At 28.2% G+C, this 21,086-nt stretch overlaps 2 protein-coding genes across 2 annotated transcripts; one reads left to right on the top strand and one right to left on the bottom strand.

Moving 5' to 3' along the window:
* Positions 1–2,001: 2,001 nt before the first annotated feature.
* On the bottom strand, positions 2,002–13,148 carry LOC112687826 (vigilin-like). Its single transcript, XM_025560775.1, has 13 exons — positions 13,129–13,148; positions 7,411–7,642; positions 5,686–5,901; positions 5,222–5,404; positions 4,571–4,724; positions 4,307–4,485; positions 4,103–4,234; positions 3,889–4,035; positions 3,463–3,618; positions 3,043–3,393; positions 2,589–2,807; positions 2,172–2,390; positions 2,002–2,106 (listed from the first exon to the last, which is right to left on the bottom strand). Exons 1-13 carry the CDS (start codon positions 13,146–13,148, stop codon positions 2,002–2,004), a joined length of 2,313 nt encoding a protein of 770 aa, XP_025416560.1.
* Positions 13,149–14,643: 1,495 nt separating this feature from the next.
* On the top strand, positions 14,644–17,532 carry LOC112687827. Its single transcript, XM_025560776.1, has 2 exons — positions 14,644–15,515; positions 17,220–17,532. The coding sequence occupies exons 1-2, from the start codon at positions 14,983–14,985 to the stop codon at positions 17,530–17,532; spliced, it is 846 nt and encodes a 281-aa protein (XP_025416561.1). The 5' UTR covers positions 14,644–14,982.
* The last annotated feature ends 3,554 nt before the right edge of the window (positions 17,533–21,086 follow it).

Here is a 21,086-nt window from a genome sequence, read left to right as displayed (position 1 = left end):
AAAACTAAATGGCATATCTCAAATAACGATTATTTAACATGATTTTTTTACTTTGATTTAAATATACAGAGTGTTTCTGAAATGAATGAGGACACTAGTATACACGTACCCGCTGTGTATTCCCAAAGAGTTTTTTCAATTTTTTTCAATCTCTAAAATCTTGGTTTATTCAATTTATTTTTAGGATATTACCATAAATCTAAAAATAAACCTAAAGTGTTTGTTCTAAAGTGTGTATTTTTTGCAAAATTCTCATACGAATCGAGACGTCACACGGTTTTTTGGCTTGTCGCGTGTTTTTTCACGCTCGAGTCGCCAACTAAAAAAAAAGTCATGTGACACATCGATTCGTATGAGAACACTTCAAGATAAACAGTGGTGATAGTAGTTTGTTGTCAGTTAACACATATAAGTAATTAAAACAGCTTTAACATTGTAAAAACATCATAATTAAATACATTTTAATTTTAAAATCAATTTTTATTTACAAAAGTTGTTCAATGTGACCCCCGTTAACTTATATGCACTTTTCTACACGACGATGTGATGAACTCCAAGTTTTTTGCAATTCATTTGACCAATGATATCAGCTACATTATTAATTCTCATCAAATGTTCATCTCTATTATTTACTTTTTTGGCATAAACTTTTTCGTTCATAAAACCCCATAAGAAAAAGTTACATGGGTTAAAATCAGGACTGCGTGGTGGCCATGTTATATCTGGGCTATATTGAACATTGTTTCCAACTCCTCTACCTATAAGTCTGTCAGGGAAAAGATAATATAATTGTTGTCGGACTGCATTTGTATGATGAGGAGGTACACTTCTAACATAAACTACATTGATTCTTGTTCTTCCAATGGTACATTCTCTAATAATACCGGAAGGTCATACACAATAAAATGTAAAAATCCCTGACCGTTCTATCTAGCCGTAACCCAATATCTTAACCCGTTATCGTATGTTGCTTGACGGTGAACGGGTAAAATAATATTATTACTTAACTTTAATCCATAGATTACTATTCTAAATTGATAAACTACTCAATGAATTTATCATCGAGAATGATGAAACCTGGCGGAAGTCCTCTTATCATAGATCCACCAAATTTTCGGTCGGCAAAAAAAATATTAAATACTTGCTGATTACTATTCTTACTATTTCTTCAATAAGTAAAATTTAAATAAATGAGAAGACATAAAAGTTAAATATAATTAAGAGGAAAAAAAACAAATACTGTATTTTTCACGAAATAAACATTTTTAATATTTTAGTTTAAAATTAAAACATACAGAACCTATCATAAATTATAAAACACAAATACTTTGGTTAACTGACGTCGTTTAATAACAATATTTGAAGATTTTGCTTTAGCAACATAATGTAGTTGTATTTATAAATATTTTTACAAATTATTATTACCTATTACTAAATATAATCTATGATTTCGTAAAATGAATTATAGGAACACGTCATATTTTGTAGAATATTGAAATTATAACAATCATTCTTGGCTGAGATTATTTTTACAGATAAACCAAATATAATAGAAGTATAACAGCAGGTAAATTTGATTAACAAATTCCCAATGTATTAAGTCATTTAAAAACACTATTAGAACTCTTTAATAACCCTCCTCTATTTTTTTTACATCGATTAATATGGAATAAAAATATTTATAACTATAGTTAAGTTCATTGTATGTAATAAAGAATATTATCTTTCAGTAGCGTGGCCAGGATTTTAAAATGGTGGGGGCCACACCCGAAATACTAAAAAAACCTAATTAGCAATTAACAATAAGTTTGTTAATATAGTAATTTTTATATTAAATTTATCGTATTTAATATATTTTATTTCATTATAATTACATTTCAATTTATTACTTTAATTACTTTGACTAATCTAACAATAAAAAACGTTGATGAAATTTTGAAAAAAAAATAGTATTTTCATTATTTATTTCTACCAAAAATTAAAACAAACAATTGGTTGTAGTTAACGCAAGCTTCTATTTTTGTTCATATCAGTTTTCTTTTTAAATGAGGGCCCCAAATCACGAAGGCCTCGATGTGTCGCACCTACTGCACCACTGCTACGCCGCTGTGTAACATGATTATTGATTAATAATTTAACGATAAAACAATAAGTGTTGGTATACAACTTACCAAGTCAATAATAATATTATCGATTTCATTTTTAACTTTTTCAACATAATCCTTGTGGCCTTTAATCAAAACTTGACTAGAATTGGAATTAACTTGTGGAAATTTAATAGTAACTCCATTATGTTTCCCACTTATCTGATTTATTACTTCAGCGTGGTGGGCAACAAAATGATCATGATATTTTGGAGGAACGTTCATAGTCACTTCAATTATATTTTTCTATAACATTTTAATGTATTACGAAATTATAATTATTATTATTGTATTATGATTCTGGTATATCTATTATTTAAATAAATTAAAAGGTAATAAGTGTTCAATTATTTTTTATGTAATAACTGTTAGTCATAGGTTTATTTTATGATTTCAATAATTCCAATAACTATGTATAAAAATATTTGTATAGTAAATACTAACCAAGTCTTTAACAATTTCTTCAATCTTACGTTTCGCCTCTTCAACATTTATTTTGTCACCTTTTATGATGACAGCACTATTACTAGAAGCTATTTTCGGAAATGTTATAGACACTCCATTGCAATCATTAATAATTCGATTGATAATTTCACCACGTCTTGCAACAAAGTAATTATGATACTTTGGATCAACATTTACTACAGCTCGAATAGTATTTTCCTAAATCAAAATTGTTAATGATTATATGGTTAACTTATTTAGTTGTATTTAGGTACATCGATGATTATTTTAATTTTTTATCTTAAATTGTTTCATTTTATATGACTTATACATCAATAGTTCATTATTGTAAAGAAAACTATGAGAAATTATGTAAATATAACCTCAATACAATTTCAATAAAAAATAGACAGGTTAGTTTAATACACGTGCATTTGTATTGAATTATACATACCAAAACTTTAGCATGGTCTGAAAGTCTTTGTTCAGAAAGAGCAACATCTGCTTTACTATCACTGATCACAACTCTATCTCCAGCACCAATATTAGGAAATTCAATTTTAACATCGCCCCATTCATTTTCCAATTTGTGTATACATTCTTTTTGTTTGACAACTAAAGTGCCATGATTCTTTTCATTGATTTCTACATGTTCTTCGATGACTTTACTAATATTGGTTATCATAACTTCAAATTTTGCTTTTACTATATTAACATTCTCTTTTTTACCAACAATAGTTATATTTTCATTAGTGGAATTAGTTTCAGGCGGGAAAATTATTCTTGTATTCGTTAAATGTCTGATCTGGAATCCAAGTATTAAACCATAAATGAACACATTGTACCCTTATATTAAATTATTTTAACAATATACCTTTTTAACATTGACTCCATTTGTTCCAATTAAATATTTGTGAAACTTCGGATTTACTTTCAAATCAAACACATATTTATGAACTTCATCAACCATTGTCTGAATTTGTGTAGTAACATTTTTAACATCATCTTCAGGTCCTTTGATAACTATAGTCTATGAATAAAAGTTTAGCTTTAAAATAACGGATTACTATTTTTTTAATAGATTTTAGCATTTGGGAAATTTTCTTGAACATGTACTTATTGTATTAGGGGAGGAGAAGCAGTTTCATCTCTTGAGACAATCGTTTCCTGCTCAAAGAGAGAAACTGCCAGAGGCCAGGTTCGAATCGATGTCTAAGCGTATATCACGCATATAATAATTTATAAAATTGGTTAAATTGTCATTTTAATTTATAAGTTTAATAAATAAGTACATTCTTACATTATCTCCTTTAACAGTTGGTAAATTCAATGTCACATTATCCCCACAATCATCTTTTATAGATTGAATGAATTTATTCCCAAGATTTACAATGACATTTCTAACTTTAACATTTCCCAACACCATTTCCTTTGTTATTATGTCTCCCTAAAAATACATGATTGATAAATCAAAAATAAAATTGAGCAATAAATAATCTTTATAAAAAACCAACAATTTCATTTTGTATTTCTTTAATCATATCATAAGCGATTAAAACTTTTCTTTTATTTCCCATGACTTTAATAACATCCTTATTGTCTCCTTCACGTGGTAAAAAAATTCTCGTATCAGTCTCTTTTCTAATCTATAATATTAAATTATATAAATAAAAATATTTCTAAAGGTCGAACCACAAAAGTTAATAAATAATAATTACCTTTTTAATATATATTGCTCTCTTTCCAGCACTAAGTTTGTGGAATTGTTTAAAAATAGGAATTTCCAACACATAGTTGATTTCATTCAATACTTCGGCCAATTCAGCTAATGATTTAAATGCTTTATTTACATCATCGTTCAAACCTTGTATTTTAACTAAATTATTTCTAGCCTCAACTAAAATATCGAACCAAATATTATTTATAAACTCTCAAAATACAAAAAATAGAAACATATTAATACTATTAATACTATTAATTACCTGGACTTGGGAATATAATTTTGACATTAAATATTTTCTGAAGTTCTCGAACTTTTTCACCATTGAATCCAATTATCGCTCCGTGGTGACGTTGATCAATTGTTATTTCTTTTTCAATTTTACTTTTCAACTTAATTATAATTTCCTCCAATTCCTAACAAAAATTTTAATTATTAAAAAATTACGAAAGAAACTATTTAATGGAAATTTATTAAAATACCCGATTTCGTTAATACATAATACTTGTAAATTTTTTTTTAAAAAAAACATATCAGAAATCTTTTAAAAACTTTTAAACCTATAAGTAATATTAAAATTAAAAGTTCATTGAATTTGTATATTGTTATATCAAAATTCAATATTAAAATCCTCATTAATTTATTTTTTACTATAAAAGTATAATAAAAATTATCGGTATTTTAATTTAGAAATCGTGAAATTTTCAAATATTTATTAAAAGATTTAATTTTAATTTAATTAATAAAATAAATAAACTAGTACGGTCACAAATAACCACTTTAAAAATAGGCATTATCTATTTTGTCAATTTTTCTCCAACCTGTTCATTCTAGCCATTCTTTTCGAAAATTAATTTACTTTAATGTGTTAAACTTAAATTCCAATTCATTAAAACATATTTTTGATACATACTTGAACTACTTTTTTCGTGGAATCCTTTGTTCCAGTTATATAAATTATGTCAGCTGAATTTTTCATGCATGGTATTTGAACACGTGCTCCTGTACGTTTTTCAATATTTTTAAGATTAAGTCCTTGTTTGCCCAATAACGTACTTCGATGTTCTTTTGGAAACGGTATAGTAGTAGTTTTAATCTGAAATTTTAATGTTTTAGTTAAAATTGCTAAAAAAAATATTTTTTATTTATTTATCCGTAATAAAACTATAAAATAACAAATGATTCATCAAACATTTTAAATTATTATGCTCATTTATATATTATAATATTAAATAATAATAATAATAATAATAAATTATTCATAATTTGTACACAACAATATAATATATATATATATATATATATATATATATATATAATAAATATTATTTTTATCAGTTTATCTTATTAATTCCAACTTAATTAAAACTTATTTACTTGAGTTTGATCGATTATGATAATCTTTTGTTTTGCTCGTTCAACATTAACTCTATTGCCGCTGATTAGTAAAGTCAGATCCATGGTTTTTGAAATACAAATCTCTATTCCTACATTATACTCTTTCCCAATTTTTATATATGCTTTCTTAAATTTTTCATGCTCTAATTGACTATTCCTGTCCCAATTTCTGTCTTGGGCAGGTATTGAAATTATCTACAAATTTTACAAAATAAAAATCAAGATAATATTTTATTTATATTCTAGATATAAATCAACAAAAACTTTCTAAACTATTACTATTCATACAGAAAAATGTTATTTAAAATCATAATAATGATGTTCTTTAATATGAAAATTATCATTCTATAATTTTTATGTTATTTTTTATTTTTTATTTACCTTTAAATACAAAGTTTTATAGCTCAACAATTATATCATGTAAGATAACTAAGTATGCATTTTAATCATTATCATAAAATAATATTAGTAAAATATAATAATTTGAGATAATTATAAAATAAGAGTTAATTTTGATTGACCAATTAAAATTTACAAGTAACGGATAACATATCAAGTGGTTAAAGACGTGATCATTTAAATGAATAAGGTAGAAAATAATTTGGGCTTGGAAGTAAGTTGATTGCGTAGAAGAGCTATAATAATATAAAAAAAGGGAAAATATTAGATTTATTAATGCCAGAAAACCTGAGATTAATTGGAAAACGGTATATCGTCCATAGGACTATTAGGTAATAGGATATTATTAGAACTAGTGATGGGGGCACAAGAAACTTTGGAAAGAGGTTTGATAAGAGGAGACGTGAGTACAATATTTTTATTTTGATGATTACAAGTGGGTTGTTTTGTGACGTTTAAGAAGTAATTTATGTTTAGGACAACCTTTATAGTTGGAAATATGATCATCCGCGCAAAATACGCACTTGGTTAAACTGTCTTTCACTTTGATGTAACTGTTTCAAAAGTGATTTCCTTTGCGTTTAACACAGTGTGAAGGATGAAGGGTTACCATTATTTCCGGTATGGTGATGGTAATAGTTAACATTGTGACCGTAGCTATGTCATTTCAGACACTGAGGTGAATCACTAAGTCTTATTGGGTAATTCAACTTAAACTTTTGTGTGCAACATTGATGACTCATTAAGAATTTTTTTATCATTTGTATTTGGATTAATTGCAACAAAGAACAGCGGAAGCGTATGGCCATTTTGAATGACATTCTTAATTCTTTTGCGGGAATCTAATTCCAATAGGGCATCTGATATATTTAGTGACTGATGTTTTTATATTAATAGTAAACAATACATTCTTTGGTTATATTATGAACGTCACAAGAGGTGTCGAGTTTGATTTCTTTGTCCACTTCGCTTGAAAAGACAGCGAAACGATTAGACGAAACTAATGGTTTAGTTCTTTTCCCCGTATGGATAGGAGAATTAGACAATGATAGCAGCGACCATTTGGGTTTGGTAGTAAGCGGAGATGGTATGTTGTCCATCTTGAAAGTGAAGTCGCATAAATATAATACCGTGAACTGAACTAACTAACTTAACTTAAATAAACTAATAAAGTAACTTAACTAAAATTGCGGTAACGGAACGGTCAAATTATAATCGCACTGACATACGACCGTGTTACAAGTCAATATCGGACTGATCGTTCTAATACTTATTAATTACTATTAAAATGGCATGATAAATTACTTCGTTCACCGTTGAAGATTTAACATTATTCTGTTTTTTAAATGGTACAGTCCCAATTTTATTTGATGTCTTCGATACTGGCAAAGCTGGAAATACAATATCGTAACTATTGCCATTATTTTTAGCATCTCTTGAACTAAGTTGGCCAGACAACATTGACACATTCTTCATCATTGTGATCGTTGTACTGAACAGATACTGAATTACTTTCCTAAAACAAAATCTGAAAACTCTAAAATCAAAATGCGAATGAATAAAAAAATTTAATTCGTTCGAATTCGATATCAATGTTCAACCAGTATTATGCTTCAGAAAGTGATTTGATACGTCATATAAATCAACTAAATGTTCTTCTATGACTATAAACAACTAACAAACTAAATCACCAATAGTTACAAATATGCAAAATATAACTTTATATCGATTAAAACGACTAATAATGCAATGTTTTTAAGTCTGTATTATCAAACGATAATCGATTAAAAAATAAAATTTTCATATATCTTGGCCTGTAGTTTTGCTTGCAATATATATCATGCAAGAATATGCATAGTAATACGCAAGTACATGTTCATATATAGACATAAGACCTCTTAATACATGTGAATTCACGTGTCATGTGTAAAATCCAAAATAAGAACGTATAACCTTAACTTAATACTGTACTAATAATATTTTATTAAAACTTTAAATACATAACGTAAAATTACAAATTCATCATTATAAAAATGGACATATATTTGGATTAACACGTATTTCACGTGTACACGTGAATTCCGTGACACATGTTTTAAGAGCTCTAATCACATATACTTATGCTTGTATATTTTTAGTCTTGTATGTATTTAAATATTGTTTAGTTTCAAAAGTGATCTGATGTGTGTAGAAGTGTTGTTTTTTTAAATTTATAACGAGACTGTTAAATGGACCAAACAAAATAGGAGTACTTATTGTTTGCGATATGCTTCGTAAAGAAATCTTAGAAAAGAAACAAGAAGCTTTTAAAAAAATGATTATAGGTTCGACAATGGATTAGTAGAAGAAATAGTGTTGGCAAATCAGTTTGTTTTGAATTAAGAAATCACATTGATCACGTGGTTCACTATACGTGTTCGGGAATAAACTGGCCTAAAATTACCTAATTGCATTCCATTTCTGTCTGACGTGTTAAATTTCATGCAAGTTTGAGCATGCAAGAGCTTGCGTTACGTATTATAAACGTTTAAATTTGTTCAATTTTGTTCTTGCACGAGTAAAAATATGCATGCGGGAAAAAGCATACAAGAAATTTCAATAGTGTGAACCCGGTATAATGCTTTATTTTTAACTTTTCAAATTCACATACGTATTGTGTAAATCAGGGATCTTCAAAATTTTATAAACACTGTACCCCTTTTTATCAATTAACTTTTTTGGGTACCCCTTCTAAGTTAGAAAAATTAAAATAAATATAAAAAAATTTAAAATTTTATAAAATTACATATTTATTTCATTAAAACATAATACACAAAAGATGTTAAAAACAAAAATAGCTTACTTTCAAAACAAATTAGTGAGAAGGGTTAACTTGTTTTTGTTAGCACAGTAGATCAATATTGGGTTCTAATTTAGTTTAGTACGATCTTAAACCATCTTCAATATTTAACTTGTTTCTATATTTACTTTTAAACTTGAATAACCTTTTCCACATAAGTAATTTAAATGTGAAGGTTTGTTGGCCAGACTCGTACCCCTTAAAAAATCTCGAGTACCCCAAAGAAGTACGCGTAACACAGTTTGAGAACCACTGGTGTAAATAAAGCTAAAATACACTATCGGCCCACGACGATTATCGTATAGATAAGCAATAAATGTACTTATGCATGACGGTCGTTTGACGTTTATTAAATATTTTGTAATGAACAATCCTGCAAAATGTTTAAATTTTACCAAAATATGGTAAGTACACTAAAAATTTGTTTGTACTGGAACGGTCGTTATTTTTTTTACGAACCGGAACGCTAAAAAACTTTTTTCGTGTACCGGAACTGCGTTCCGGTCCATTTCCAGCCCTGTTTGTTTCTGTAAAGACTATTTAGTTATTGTAATTAGAAAAAATGAATTCCAAATATAAAATTAAAACTAAAACTCCTTTATCGAAAAGAAAAAAACACAAAGGTTTCATAAAGGGAATAAGAGACTACCATGAACCAAAATATTAGAAATAATAGTACGAATTACATTGCACTGCAAACTATTTGCTGTTATTTTTTTTTTAATTACTGTTGTACATCAAAACGTGGATTCCTAATTTTTGATAACTACAATTTATCAAATATTACCATACTGCGATAACGATTGCAATGAACGACTACCTGGATTATGGTGCGGAAAGAAGTGGTATACGCATTGACACCACACATACACTAATAATCATTTACAACTAACACAGACCTCGGGTGGCGACGATGTGATTAGAAATTGCCTAAATGTTGCTCCTTAAATAAATGCTATAGCAAGGCCCCTTAAAATCAATCTACCGATAATCAAATGTTGATACCTTTGGAAATGGCTGAAATTGTATCATCTAACCTAACCTAACCTAACACCTTTATAAACTTATATAACTTGTTAAACATGCATAGGCGGCACTTGGGGATGATTCAAGGGGGGGGGGGCTTCAGCCCCCACATACATTTTTCAATCACTGCCTCTCAGAAGCTTTTATTCCACCCTTTACCTTCTATAAGAAATGTGCCTATTGGAAGGCAAGTAAAATTTAAAAATTAATAATAAAACAATAATTCGCTTGATTTTTTCGTTAACTTTTTTTGGGAGGGGGTGGCAAAAGTATACATTTGCCACCCCAAAAAATGTTTGGGAGGCAACTTCCCTCTTATGACCCTCCCTAAGTGCCGCCTATGTGAACATGTGAAAGAGCATTCTCTGCTGTGTGGTATGAGAACAGTTGGCTACGTTCAACAATATTTTTCAAATTTAACATTATCATAGCATAGAATATAAAGAAATTTAACCCATATCTTAAACAGTGACACCGTCTTAGAACATTTCTTAGCTAACAATAAGAATAAAATGTTAGATCTTAATCTGTAAATTGTAATCTAGGTATGTCATATTTTATGTACAATATTATATAATTTATTAATAATTTAGTGTATAGTAAAATGTTATGCTTGTTTTTATCTGAAGTAATTATTTTGTGATGAATGGGGCTGTGGGGGAATAGGGGAGAAGCCTCCATGCTTATATTGACTAAACTTATTTGTGGGGTTTCAACTCCTCTTACAATTCAGACCTAGTAGCGCCAATGAATCCTGTGTTTATTTATTTTATATATTATTGGTTTTTTGAACATCTTTTATGAAGTTATCTTCTTACTTATGCTTCAATGATCTTACAGTCATTGGTTCATAATTATTCGCAAATAATCTCTGTGCTTGATTCGGCAGCGAGTAATATAACTTTTTTAGTTCTATAAATTAAGAACATTATGTAAACAAAATAAATTTATATTCTAAAAACGCAGTATTATTATAATTAATAGCTGATAAGTTATAAACATAGACCTTATACTCATAGTATAATGAGTAGTATAATCAGGGCCGTGTTAAGGGGGGGTCAAAGGGAGCAATTGCCCCCGGACGCCGTAGTTTTTTAAAAGTAAGGGGCGCGCCCTTATTTACACTCAATATATTACCTGTTCCCAGTGGCCCTGTAGAAAAAATTTTACCCTGGGGCGCTAAAATGTTTGACACGGCTCTGAGTATAATACTCATAAATATAAGGTTTATGGTTATAACCATTATAGTTGAAACTTAAGATAAATAAATAATAATAATTTCAATTATTATTATATGCTATTATTTATTTTCCAAAAACTAGGATTTTTTTTTACTTTATTTTTCCGAAAATTTTATTATAATTATCGCAATAATTAATCACAATATTCAAACGAATCTTGAAATTAATAAACATAAGCTTAATATAAAATGTATACATATAATTTATAACCACGGATATATAATATATTAAACGTTTAGTATAGGTTTCTGTGTTTATAACCACCTTGTTTATAACTTATAATACAATCATAAATCATATATTATAAAACTTAATAGTTGAATCTATGGACTACACCAATAGAGTTTCTCTGATAGTTTACACTAGTGTATCCCAGACTTTTACGACAACAGAATCCTTAGGCAATAGTTTGAGTTTTGTTGAACTTCAATGTTTCAAACTCAAATTTACCCAATTTTTCAATTATTTATTGAAAAACAAATACTCCAAATAATGTTTTAAAAACAGCTCATGATTTTTGTGTCCTACTCTACTACTTTCAATATACCAACTACTCTATTCACATGCATATCTTACGAAACTCTTGAGATTATCCCACGGAACACACTTTGGGAATCACTGGTCTACACGACTACATATACAAGATTTGTAAGATAGGCCAGTACCATAGCTAGATATTAGTTAGTCTTTTGTATAACGCCTATGGATATAAAACGTATATTTAGGAAGATTATACAATATAACATTTTGTACAGAATTAAAACTTCTTATTTTTTGGTTTTTTGTGTGGTATTATGGAAAAAAAAATTGATTTAACAAGTGAGGCTTTAATTAATTTTAATACATTTACTTTATTGCTTCCTATTGGACATTGACTATATACAACAATGTGGATATATTTTTTATTGTCTATGAGTGATAAATAATTTTCAATCATTTTTTACGAACGATTATTTAAATTTAACATAGGTAATAAGTAGAGCCCGGATTTAAATGTATTTCCTTGTTTGTACTAAGTGTATGCACGTCTATAGAGGTTTAAAATGTTCACGATTCATATCGCACCGAATTTAATACCTAATTTTATATTGCATATTTTGCATATTTCAAGGGTTATTGCATATTTGTTCATAAATGCATATAAAATGTATATTTAATGGGTTTTTGGGTTTTTAATAATTTAACTATTTTAATTTACAGTTAATTTTGTAATCGCCTCGAATAGAGCACAAATAGACTTTATAGGTATTAAGTTTCAAAAATAGTATTTTAAAAGATTTGTAGGTGTAATTTTCTATTAGTTTTTTGAGAGTAGGTAACTTCAAATGATTTAAAATATTTATTTTTATTTTTTTTATTTGTACTATCGTTTTTAAGTTTCATAAAAGTTTTAGATTGATTTAAATGATTTGAAATATATATATATCGCCATTTTTTTTTTGCATATTTGCATCATATTTGACACTTTTTAAATGCATATAAATCCGGGCTCTAGAAATAAGTAATAATGAATAAGTACCTATTAACTCTAATTTCACTATAAATGGTTTTGAGAGTATTAGTTTCAGAGTTGATTTTTATTATAATTGTTTGAGCATCATAACCAAATATCGTATAAAAGAATAATGCTTAACGATAACATGCAAAATTTCAATATATCTTCAATATGTATTCGTAATAACATTTTGTAATTGTAATGTAATATAAAAGTAGAAATGGCTGAAAATATTTTAACATTATTAAAATTTAAAAACAACTAATTTTTCTTTTAAGGTCTATAGGTCAATCAAGACAATCGTTACACATCCAACCTTTAAATCTTCTCCATTAGTGCTCTTCATTTCGATCCTCCATCTAACTATTTCAGGTTTCTATTAAAAATCCTCCAAAGATGATTCTCTCCAACTCGTTACTTACCTTGTTCTCATCTGCCCCATTTCTCCGTTGTTTATTGGTCCAAAAATCTTCCTTCTTTAAGTTTTTTTTTGTTTAAAAAGAGCATCAATTTACTTCCCTTACATTAAAATATATTTAACTTAAACCTATATCGCCAAATAGTCAAAATAGTGAGAATTACTGTTTGTTAGATAATCGACGAATTTAAAATCGTAGGACCAAAAAATGGATCAGTAAAGTTAAAAAAATGCAAAAGTTGCGTGGGATATGGGTTGTAGACGTGTATAATAATAATTACCATCGAGCTACACAGTAGCATATACAAGGGTAGATGTGGGGCTCAAATCCTCCCCTAGAACTTTTTTTAAATGTTATAAAATAATGTTATTAGTGTGAGGACGTAAGAAACGTAAAAAAAATAATGATAAAATTAATGATTTGTTTGCAAATGATTCCCCCTAATACAAAAGTTATGAATACGCCACTGGAATTACACTAAAATAAATAATGAATTGCAAAAATTACTTAACATCAATAATATAAGCAAATAGATTGTCACCAGTACGCAGTGGCGTAATTGGGGGGTCGCATTTGCGACCCCAAATATAATGTATGGGTTGCAAAAGTATTATTATGCAATCCCTGAAAATTCCATATTTATGGTTTATTGCTAAATAGTAAAAAATGAAAATAAGGAATTATTTAATTAAATAATTAAGAAATAAAAAAAGCTGGAGAATGAGAAAATTGAGATGATAATAACATCGAGAATAATACGACGACAGAACTCTAAATTTAAAAATAAATTATAAGATATTAGCTATAATATCGGTTGTAGTTATATTATAATTATAAAAGATTATGTGATTTAAAATTTAAATTTCAGTATTGTTTGTGGCTATATATTAATTATAAAAAATTTAAATTTATAGTTGTATATTATAGTTGTAAATTTATATATAACTTGTATTTATATATAAGAAGAATTATATAGAATTATGATGTACTTTATACAGTCAACTCGCGAATTAACGAACTTCAAGGGACCGATCAAAAAGTTCGTTACATCGAAATTCATTATATCAAAAGCATAAATCAACAAAATCTGTTTAAACGATATTTATAAGAAAATTTAAATTTTATTAGATTTTTATAATTACATACCTACATACAATATGAGATTATTATTAAATATTTTATTAGATACATTCATACATTTTTTGTTTATTACATACATACATATTTATTTTTTAAAAAAATAGGATTTTTTTTGTGTGTATCCATTTGCGCTTACGCGATTAATAGTGTTGTTCAAATTTAGAATATTACAAAATACACTGTCGTCAATATCATGTCTTTGTAAAAAACTTAAGACCGCACGGAGACCTAATTTTGCTTCATTCGAGCTTACGGGGGGCTCTTCGTCATCAGCTTTATTCAAAATTTTTATTTATATTTAATACAATTTACATTTAACAGACGTGTATCATATAAACGATAGATGAACATTATCTTATCGCATAAGAATGGCCGAAACAAACTCGTAAAATGTGCTGTATCAATCTCCAAAATTGTAAAAATTTGTTACATTGCGTGAACTTTAGCCAAAAAATCTTCGTTATATCGAGGGGACCAAAATACATTTGATTTTTCGTTATAGCACGAGGTTTTCAAGGGTCCGACAGTTTTATACGTTATATCGAGATTTTCGTTTTATCGAACTTCGTTATACCGCGAGTTGACTGTATTAATAGAATATAATAATATGATTATATTAAAACATTGTTTTATAATGTTGGTGCATCCTGAGAAACTTTTGCCACCCCTGATATTTTTTTCGAATTACGCCATTGCCAGTACGTGTGTATCCATCATATGTTATATACAGCTGCTCCGGATCCGGTGTTGTTCAACGTAGACTTGGTGGCGTTGTACGATAGAATGTTGGACGCGGATTGCGACGAAGACTGCGATTTGGATTGCGTGGCAACCGTGACGGAGACTGAACGATGGGAGGCGTACGACAAGTTCCGCGACGTGGTCGAAGCACGGGTCGCACACAACTTGTACCTATGCAAGTGCATTGAACTGAAGCAGCGGACGGTGGACGTGGAAGACAACATCATCGAGGAGACCACGGAGTTCTGGCTGGACGACAAAATGAAAGTGAAAGTATGTAAGACGTTTTTCACTCGCACCCTGGGCCTGCCGGATGCGCGGTTGAACGCGCTGCTCGAGCCCGATACCTTCGAGTGGTTCTCCCGGTATAAGCACCTCTTGATTGATCACACGGTTACCGTTATGGCAGTGACAGCCGTTGACAATCATGATAGAGACGTGGACGAAGAGAGAACGAAGCGTTACTGCGGTATCGAACAACCCTGTTCCGAGTTTGTGCTGAATTCCAGGTGAGTCATATTATTACTACCGATTGTTGTGCATGCCCCTATAGTACCTATAAAATATGATTTTTTTTATTTGGATTCAAAATTTCTTGTCATATTATTTTTAGTATACAAAATACTGAAAATGTTATGAAAAATAAATTAATTTATACGAGAAAAGCTCCGGTGTTAATGGGTTAACCAATGATCAAGAGTTTTTTTTTCATTAATTGGTGTCTTGGGTGCTTCCTTACTCGTTGCTTCTCGGCAACATATGTTACGTTACATTTTAGGAACATACATTCAATTAAATTCATTAATCACTTTAATCGATAATATAATAAATAAAAAATTATTTAATAAATAATAATATTTTTTATTTTTTTCATTTTTTGTATTATTTAATAAATTATTTATATATAATATAAATGGGACGAATTTAGTTTAGCTCCCAAGCTATTTTTAGAAACAATATTCGTACAACCGTATGCGTATCATTTCACTGTACCATATATTAAACCGGACTTACACGATGACAGTTTTTTTATGAAAATTTTAAATTGTATGACATAATATGTATAATATATTATATGGCACGAACACTAGTGATATAAATGTTGCTACACTTGATGTAATGACACACAAACATATTTAAAATAATCCAGACATTTATAGAATTGTAGCAACAGAAATATCTTGATTGTTCACACGATAAATTAAAATATTTCTGAATACAAACGACAGCCTAACAACTAAAGCTAAAAACTAAGCTGAACAACTAGTTTTATAGTGCGCAGTTGTACTTAATTACTAAAATTATGGTGTCTTATATTTTGTATTTTGTATTCATCAATATAAACTATGGTATCGAAGCATAAACCAATTGTTATAGAAAATTAGAGTAAAAAAACAAAAAAGGTGAGAAGTGAGTGGGAACGCTAATGGCTTCAAAAAAAGAAATTTTATGGTGCATATAGTGAAGTGTTTTATTCCTCACCAAATTATCCTTATATTTTGAATGTTTTGGATTCTAAAGATAAGAATAATTTTATATCTTTCGAAGTTTGAGGGGATATCCATAAAATCCCATTTTTTTTAACCTTGATGACATAATTGATGTTTTAATTTTAAAGCTTATAAAAATAAAATAATTTTAAAAATACTAGAAACCAAACACCAAACTGTAACTCTCATTGTTTTGATTCCTCAAAACAGCAAAGAGTCTATTAATCACACTGTTGACACTTGTTTTGGACATGTTCAGATCGGCACAAGAATTTTTACAAGACTTATGATGTGAAAATTAGAAAAGTGTACGACATAAATGTAAATAATCGTTCGTACGTTGACAGTTTACTGTCATATAGTTATATCGTTATAAAAATGTTGTCGTGTGAGTCCGATCTCAAGTAGACATTATAACGAATTCAGATTAGTTTCTGAAATATTATCGCATTATTAGATCGATTTGTAGGATGGATATAAGATACATAGTCGTAATCATATAACACTAAGATGACCATACGTCCTGTTTTAAAAGGGGCAGTCCGGGTTTTCGCATCTTTGTCCCGTTATCCCCCGAGGAATCTTTGGGACACTAAAATTAAAATTTTAAATGGTTAGCTCATTAGTTAACTCTGACCTAGTCATATTATATTTATTGTTTTTTAATTATCAATTTAATTATTTACTAAATTAATTTATTATCCTTTTAATTTATTTGTTTAGAAAGTATTTAGAAAAAAACAGTTTGTCATTCGTTAAAGAAACAGACTCAGATTTAGATGAAGACTCAGAAGATATAGTTCCTTCAGTTTTTAATAGCGTTGTAAATCAAATTCAATCGATACCAAGAGTAGTAAGTACTTTGATAAATCCAGAAAATGACAAAGAAGTGTTGAGATTCGAGAGTAGTATAAATTATAAGTATATGTATTTACATTATTTGAAACAATCGAAGAAAAATAAAAATAAATTGAGCGAAAAACAATATAAGAAAATATATAATCAGTACATGAAAAAAATATTTATGGTGAAATAATCATAGTTACTAAATTACGATTTGAATATTTAACCTTTTGATATAGTCTTGATTTCTTCCCCAGATACTAACTATTATAAATTTAGTACAACAAATATTATGTATACTTTGTTAAAATAAATTCTAATTTATTTTTCATAATTTTTATGAATGTTATTAAAAATAATTCTATGTTTATGTATAGTAATATTGTTAAATTAAGGCCCAGGATCCCCCTTCCCTTGAAAATATGCCACCGGTAATGTAATAAGGTTTTATTGTAATTAATAATGTAATGTGGACAATTTGAAAACTAGGCATCCCTAGTTATACGTATATTTGTATCCATAATTGTATATAGATATATTTATGTTCAATGTATAAATTATTGTGGTATTGAGTTAAAATATAAATTAAATTAAATATATATATGTATGTTCTCTTTTGAAACAGAGTTTAGAAGGAAACTCAAAACGAGAATGTATATTAAATATATGTATATATAATATATTTGGCCGGCTAATAACTGGAATGTGAAAACATATCAAAAATTAAAAAAGTTTATCATCATGATTTTAATATTGAGTGTACACTGCGTCCAGTGAGAGAACGCAACTGGGCGGCGATCAAAACCCGTCAATTTTTGGGCTTTCCCACCACTACCAGCCCGAGCGTCGCGCTTGACGACCACTATCGGTTAACACCGGTTGCCCCGTGGTGGCGGAATTTCACATACGCGAAGTAGTTGGGTTCTCTCACTGGACGGTCTATAAATGTAAAAGTATCATAAAAATAAATATGCTCATTGTTTTAAATAATGATCAATAATTGTAATATTAAAGGTCGTGTTACACTATCATAGTTGAACCCAGTAACGTATTAGGGGTAGGGGGACTAGAGGGCGCGATGGCCTCGGGCGGCATAAGATTTTTACATAGCCTATTTTATGTTGATGAACAATAATATAAATTGGTTAATTTTTTTTTTCATCTCAGATAATATTCTAAGATTGGAAATATTCATAGGATGAGGAAGGAGACAAAAATTGTCGACGAAAAACCTCTCCTTTAAAACGTAAATAAACAAAAATTATTTTAGGTATAATTTGTTATACCACACAACAAAGTGGTTTAACGCTCTGTTGTATATTTTTCGTTGTCCACAGTGATTATAATATAAATTAAAATATCACAAGATTGATATACATTATAAATGCAAGTAATATAACCTTAATTTGTAAAAAAATATCCTTATTATATTTAATTACCTCATTTATAAGTCAACACTAATAAATTTAGTAAATTAATTTCAAGTATAGTCATTTAATATTATCTATTTGAATAGTTATTTAATTGTGTAGAATGGATTACAATTACTATATGTGTTCTTTTCAAGTGATATCAATCGCAGAATCTCTTAGGTATTTACATTTTCTAAGAAAAGAGAGTTTTTGGTTACATCCATTTAATAAAAGACAATGAGCTTTTTGAAAAATGTTATTTGAGCTTAAGACCGTATCCACAGAAGTTCTTTGAATATTACAGGATGTCCATTCAATCATTTGATTAGTTTTTGGACTTATTGTACACTGAAAACGCGTGTTGATACCGCTGTAGTGTGGTGCATGATTGCAAACCATGGGTTTTTATTTTGAGCGGTCAAAAATAGTATGAGCGGCGCTGCTGTCAAACCGAGACATGCAACGGATGAAATACTGAAATACCCAAGTGTGTCGCGTTCCATAAATACACGTGATAGTACTCACAAAAAAAAATCATGTGGTGCAACCGCAATAGTGACACAACCTTAATACATTTTTTATGGTAAAACAAACAAAGCCCTTGAAAAACAATTGCAGAACTCCAAGGGCGCTGCAAAGCATAGTTTGGTAACAAATGTATGTATTATGTATAGTATAACTATGTATGAGTATAACTACTCATATATATATATATATATATTTATAAACTAGTATCTTGATCAGAAGTCTGTAAATTTGACGTGTGATGACAATATGTTTTATTTAGAAAGATTAATGTTATTTTGGTCGTATGAAAAATATTACTTTATGTACAATCTAAATTATACTTAAATATAGAAAACAATGTTTTAAATTATTCTTCAATTTGAAAATAATATAATAGAAAATAAATATTTGAATGATTTACAATTTTTATAGTGCTAGTTGAAATACAAAATACTAAATGACAATAAATGATTCAATAAAAATAAAAGAAAAAAATCACAGCATGCATTTTAATGACTGTATTAATAAATTATACAATAGTAATTTGAATTATTAATAGTAAGGACATCAATATTAAACATAATTAAATACTAATACTCTGTAGCTATAAAAAAACCATTCAAATTAAATACATATGATAACTTATTGAATAAAAATAGAAGGTTAATCACTTAACACATGTCAAACTTGCTTGATCAATTAATTCAAGAGTAGAAATTGAGTTGCAAAAACTGTCATGAGTTTCATATTCAATATTCTACCTATTTTAAAAAATACAAATAAAAATATTTTAAAATTTTATATATTTATAACTAATTTTATAAAATTTTATTCAAGATTTACATGTTTAGTATCTTCCTCTAGAATAAGATCTTGAACGAGATCTCCTACTTCTATAAATAGGTGACCGACTTCTTGACTGTGAACGATAACGACGTGGTGGCGGTGATCGTCTAAAATTAATTAAATATTATAAGTAAAAATCATTTCAAGTAAAACCTCCAATTAATGAAAATTTCATGAAAAAAAAAAAAAAAAAAAAAAAAACCAAATTAAAAATATTTTATTATAAACTGTCTCATTTTTAATCAAATATATATAATACATAAGCATCCATAATATAGAGGTTTTACTTTAAAATTTATTTCATTACAATAAAGGATTAAATATGATCCAACCAATATTATAGATAAAAGAAGTTTTTTTTAACACCTCAATTAAAATATATCCAAAGTTACTATATTTTTAATACATAAAATGTTAACCCGAAAAACGATGAGTGATGAAAAACGTAGATGTTCCAAACACATTGTAGTAGCTAAGATGAATTTCAAATGCTATTTCGTTGTTTTTGGTACTGCAATAAATCATGGGATTTGACAATTAAAAACAAATTTGTATTATAATTCCTATTTGGGATTTAAGAAGTTCACACCCCCTGTTGTTGGTTGCTGGCTCAAGTTGGTAGTACTGTGTTGAAAGGTGATGGTAGTTGTGGTGATGATGAATGCATTAGAGTTGAATCTATAATAAATAACCTGCCAAAAGTTTTTATACTCATTAATTAAAAAAAAATATATTAATTTATGTATTTATATATAAATATACACAATAAGTGTAGTTTAATGTATCCCTACAACCCTTCAGTTATTAAATTCCTTAGTCTTATAAATATAATGTCCGAAGTAGAAAATAATATAATAGAATAGCAGTAATTTTAAAAATTAAAAAAAATTAAAATATTTACCTATAATCAGGTGATCTATCTTTAGGGCGACGCTTTCCAGTAGACATTTGAACTATAATTCTAGATCCACAGCATCTCCTA

The sequence above is a fragment of the Sipha flava genome, unplaced genomic scaffold (genome assembly GCF_003268045.1).
Source record: "Sipha flava isolate LNK unplaced genomic scaffold, YSA_version1 36730_pilon_pilon, whole genome shotgun sequence".
NCBI lineage: Eukaryota > Metazoa > Arthropoda > Insecta > Hemiptera > Aphididae > Sipha > Sipha flava.
This window is presented reverse-complemented; position numbering and strand designations above follow the sequence as displayed.

What these genes read in the sequence shown, in the direction of transcription:
- LOC112687827 (XM_025560776.1), top strand. Translation starts at nt 14,983, where the DNA reads ATGTTATATACAGCTGCTCCGGATCCGGTGTTGTTCAACGTAGACTTG. An exon ending in GAGTTTGTGCTGAATTCCAG is followed by an intron (nt 15,516 to 17,219) that starts GTGAGTCATATT and finishes TTATTTGTTTAG; the next exon opens with AAAGTATTTAGAAAAAAACA.
- LOC112687826 (XM_025560775.1), bottom strand. Translation starts at nt 13,148, where the DNA reads ATGGGGCAGATGAGAACAAG. An exon ending in CAACTGTTAAAGGAGATAAT is followed by an intron (nt 3,619 to 3,888) that starts GTAAGAATGTAC and finishes TTTTATTCATAG; the next exon opens with ACTATAGTTATCAAAGGACC. An exon ending in AAGAAATTGTTAAAGACTTG is followed by an intron (nt 2,391 to 2,588) that starts GTTAGTATTTAC and finishes AAAATGTTATAG; the next exon opens with AAAAATATAATTGAAGTGAC.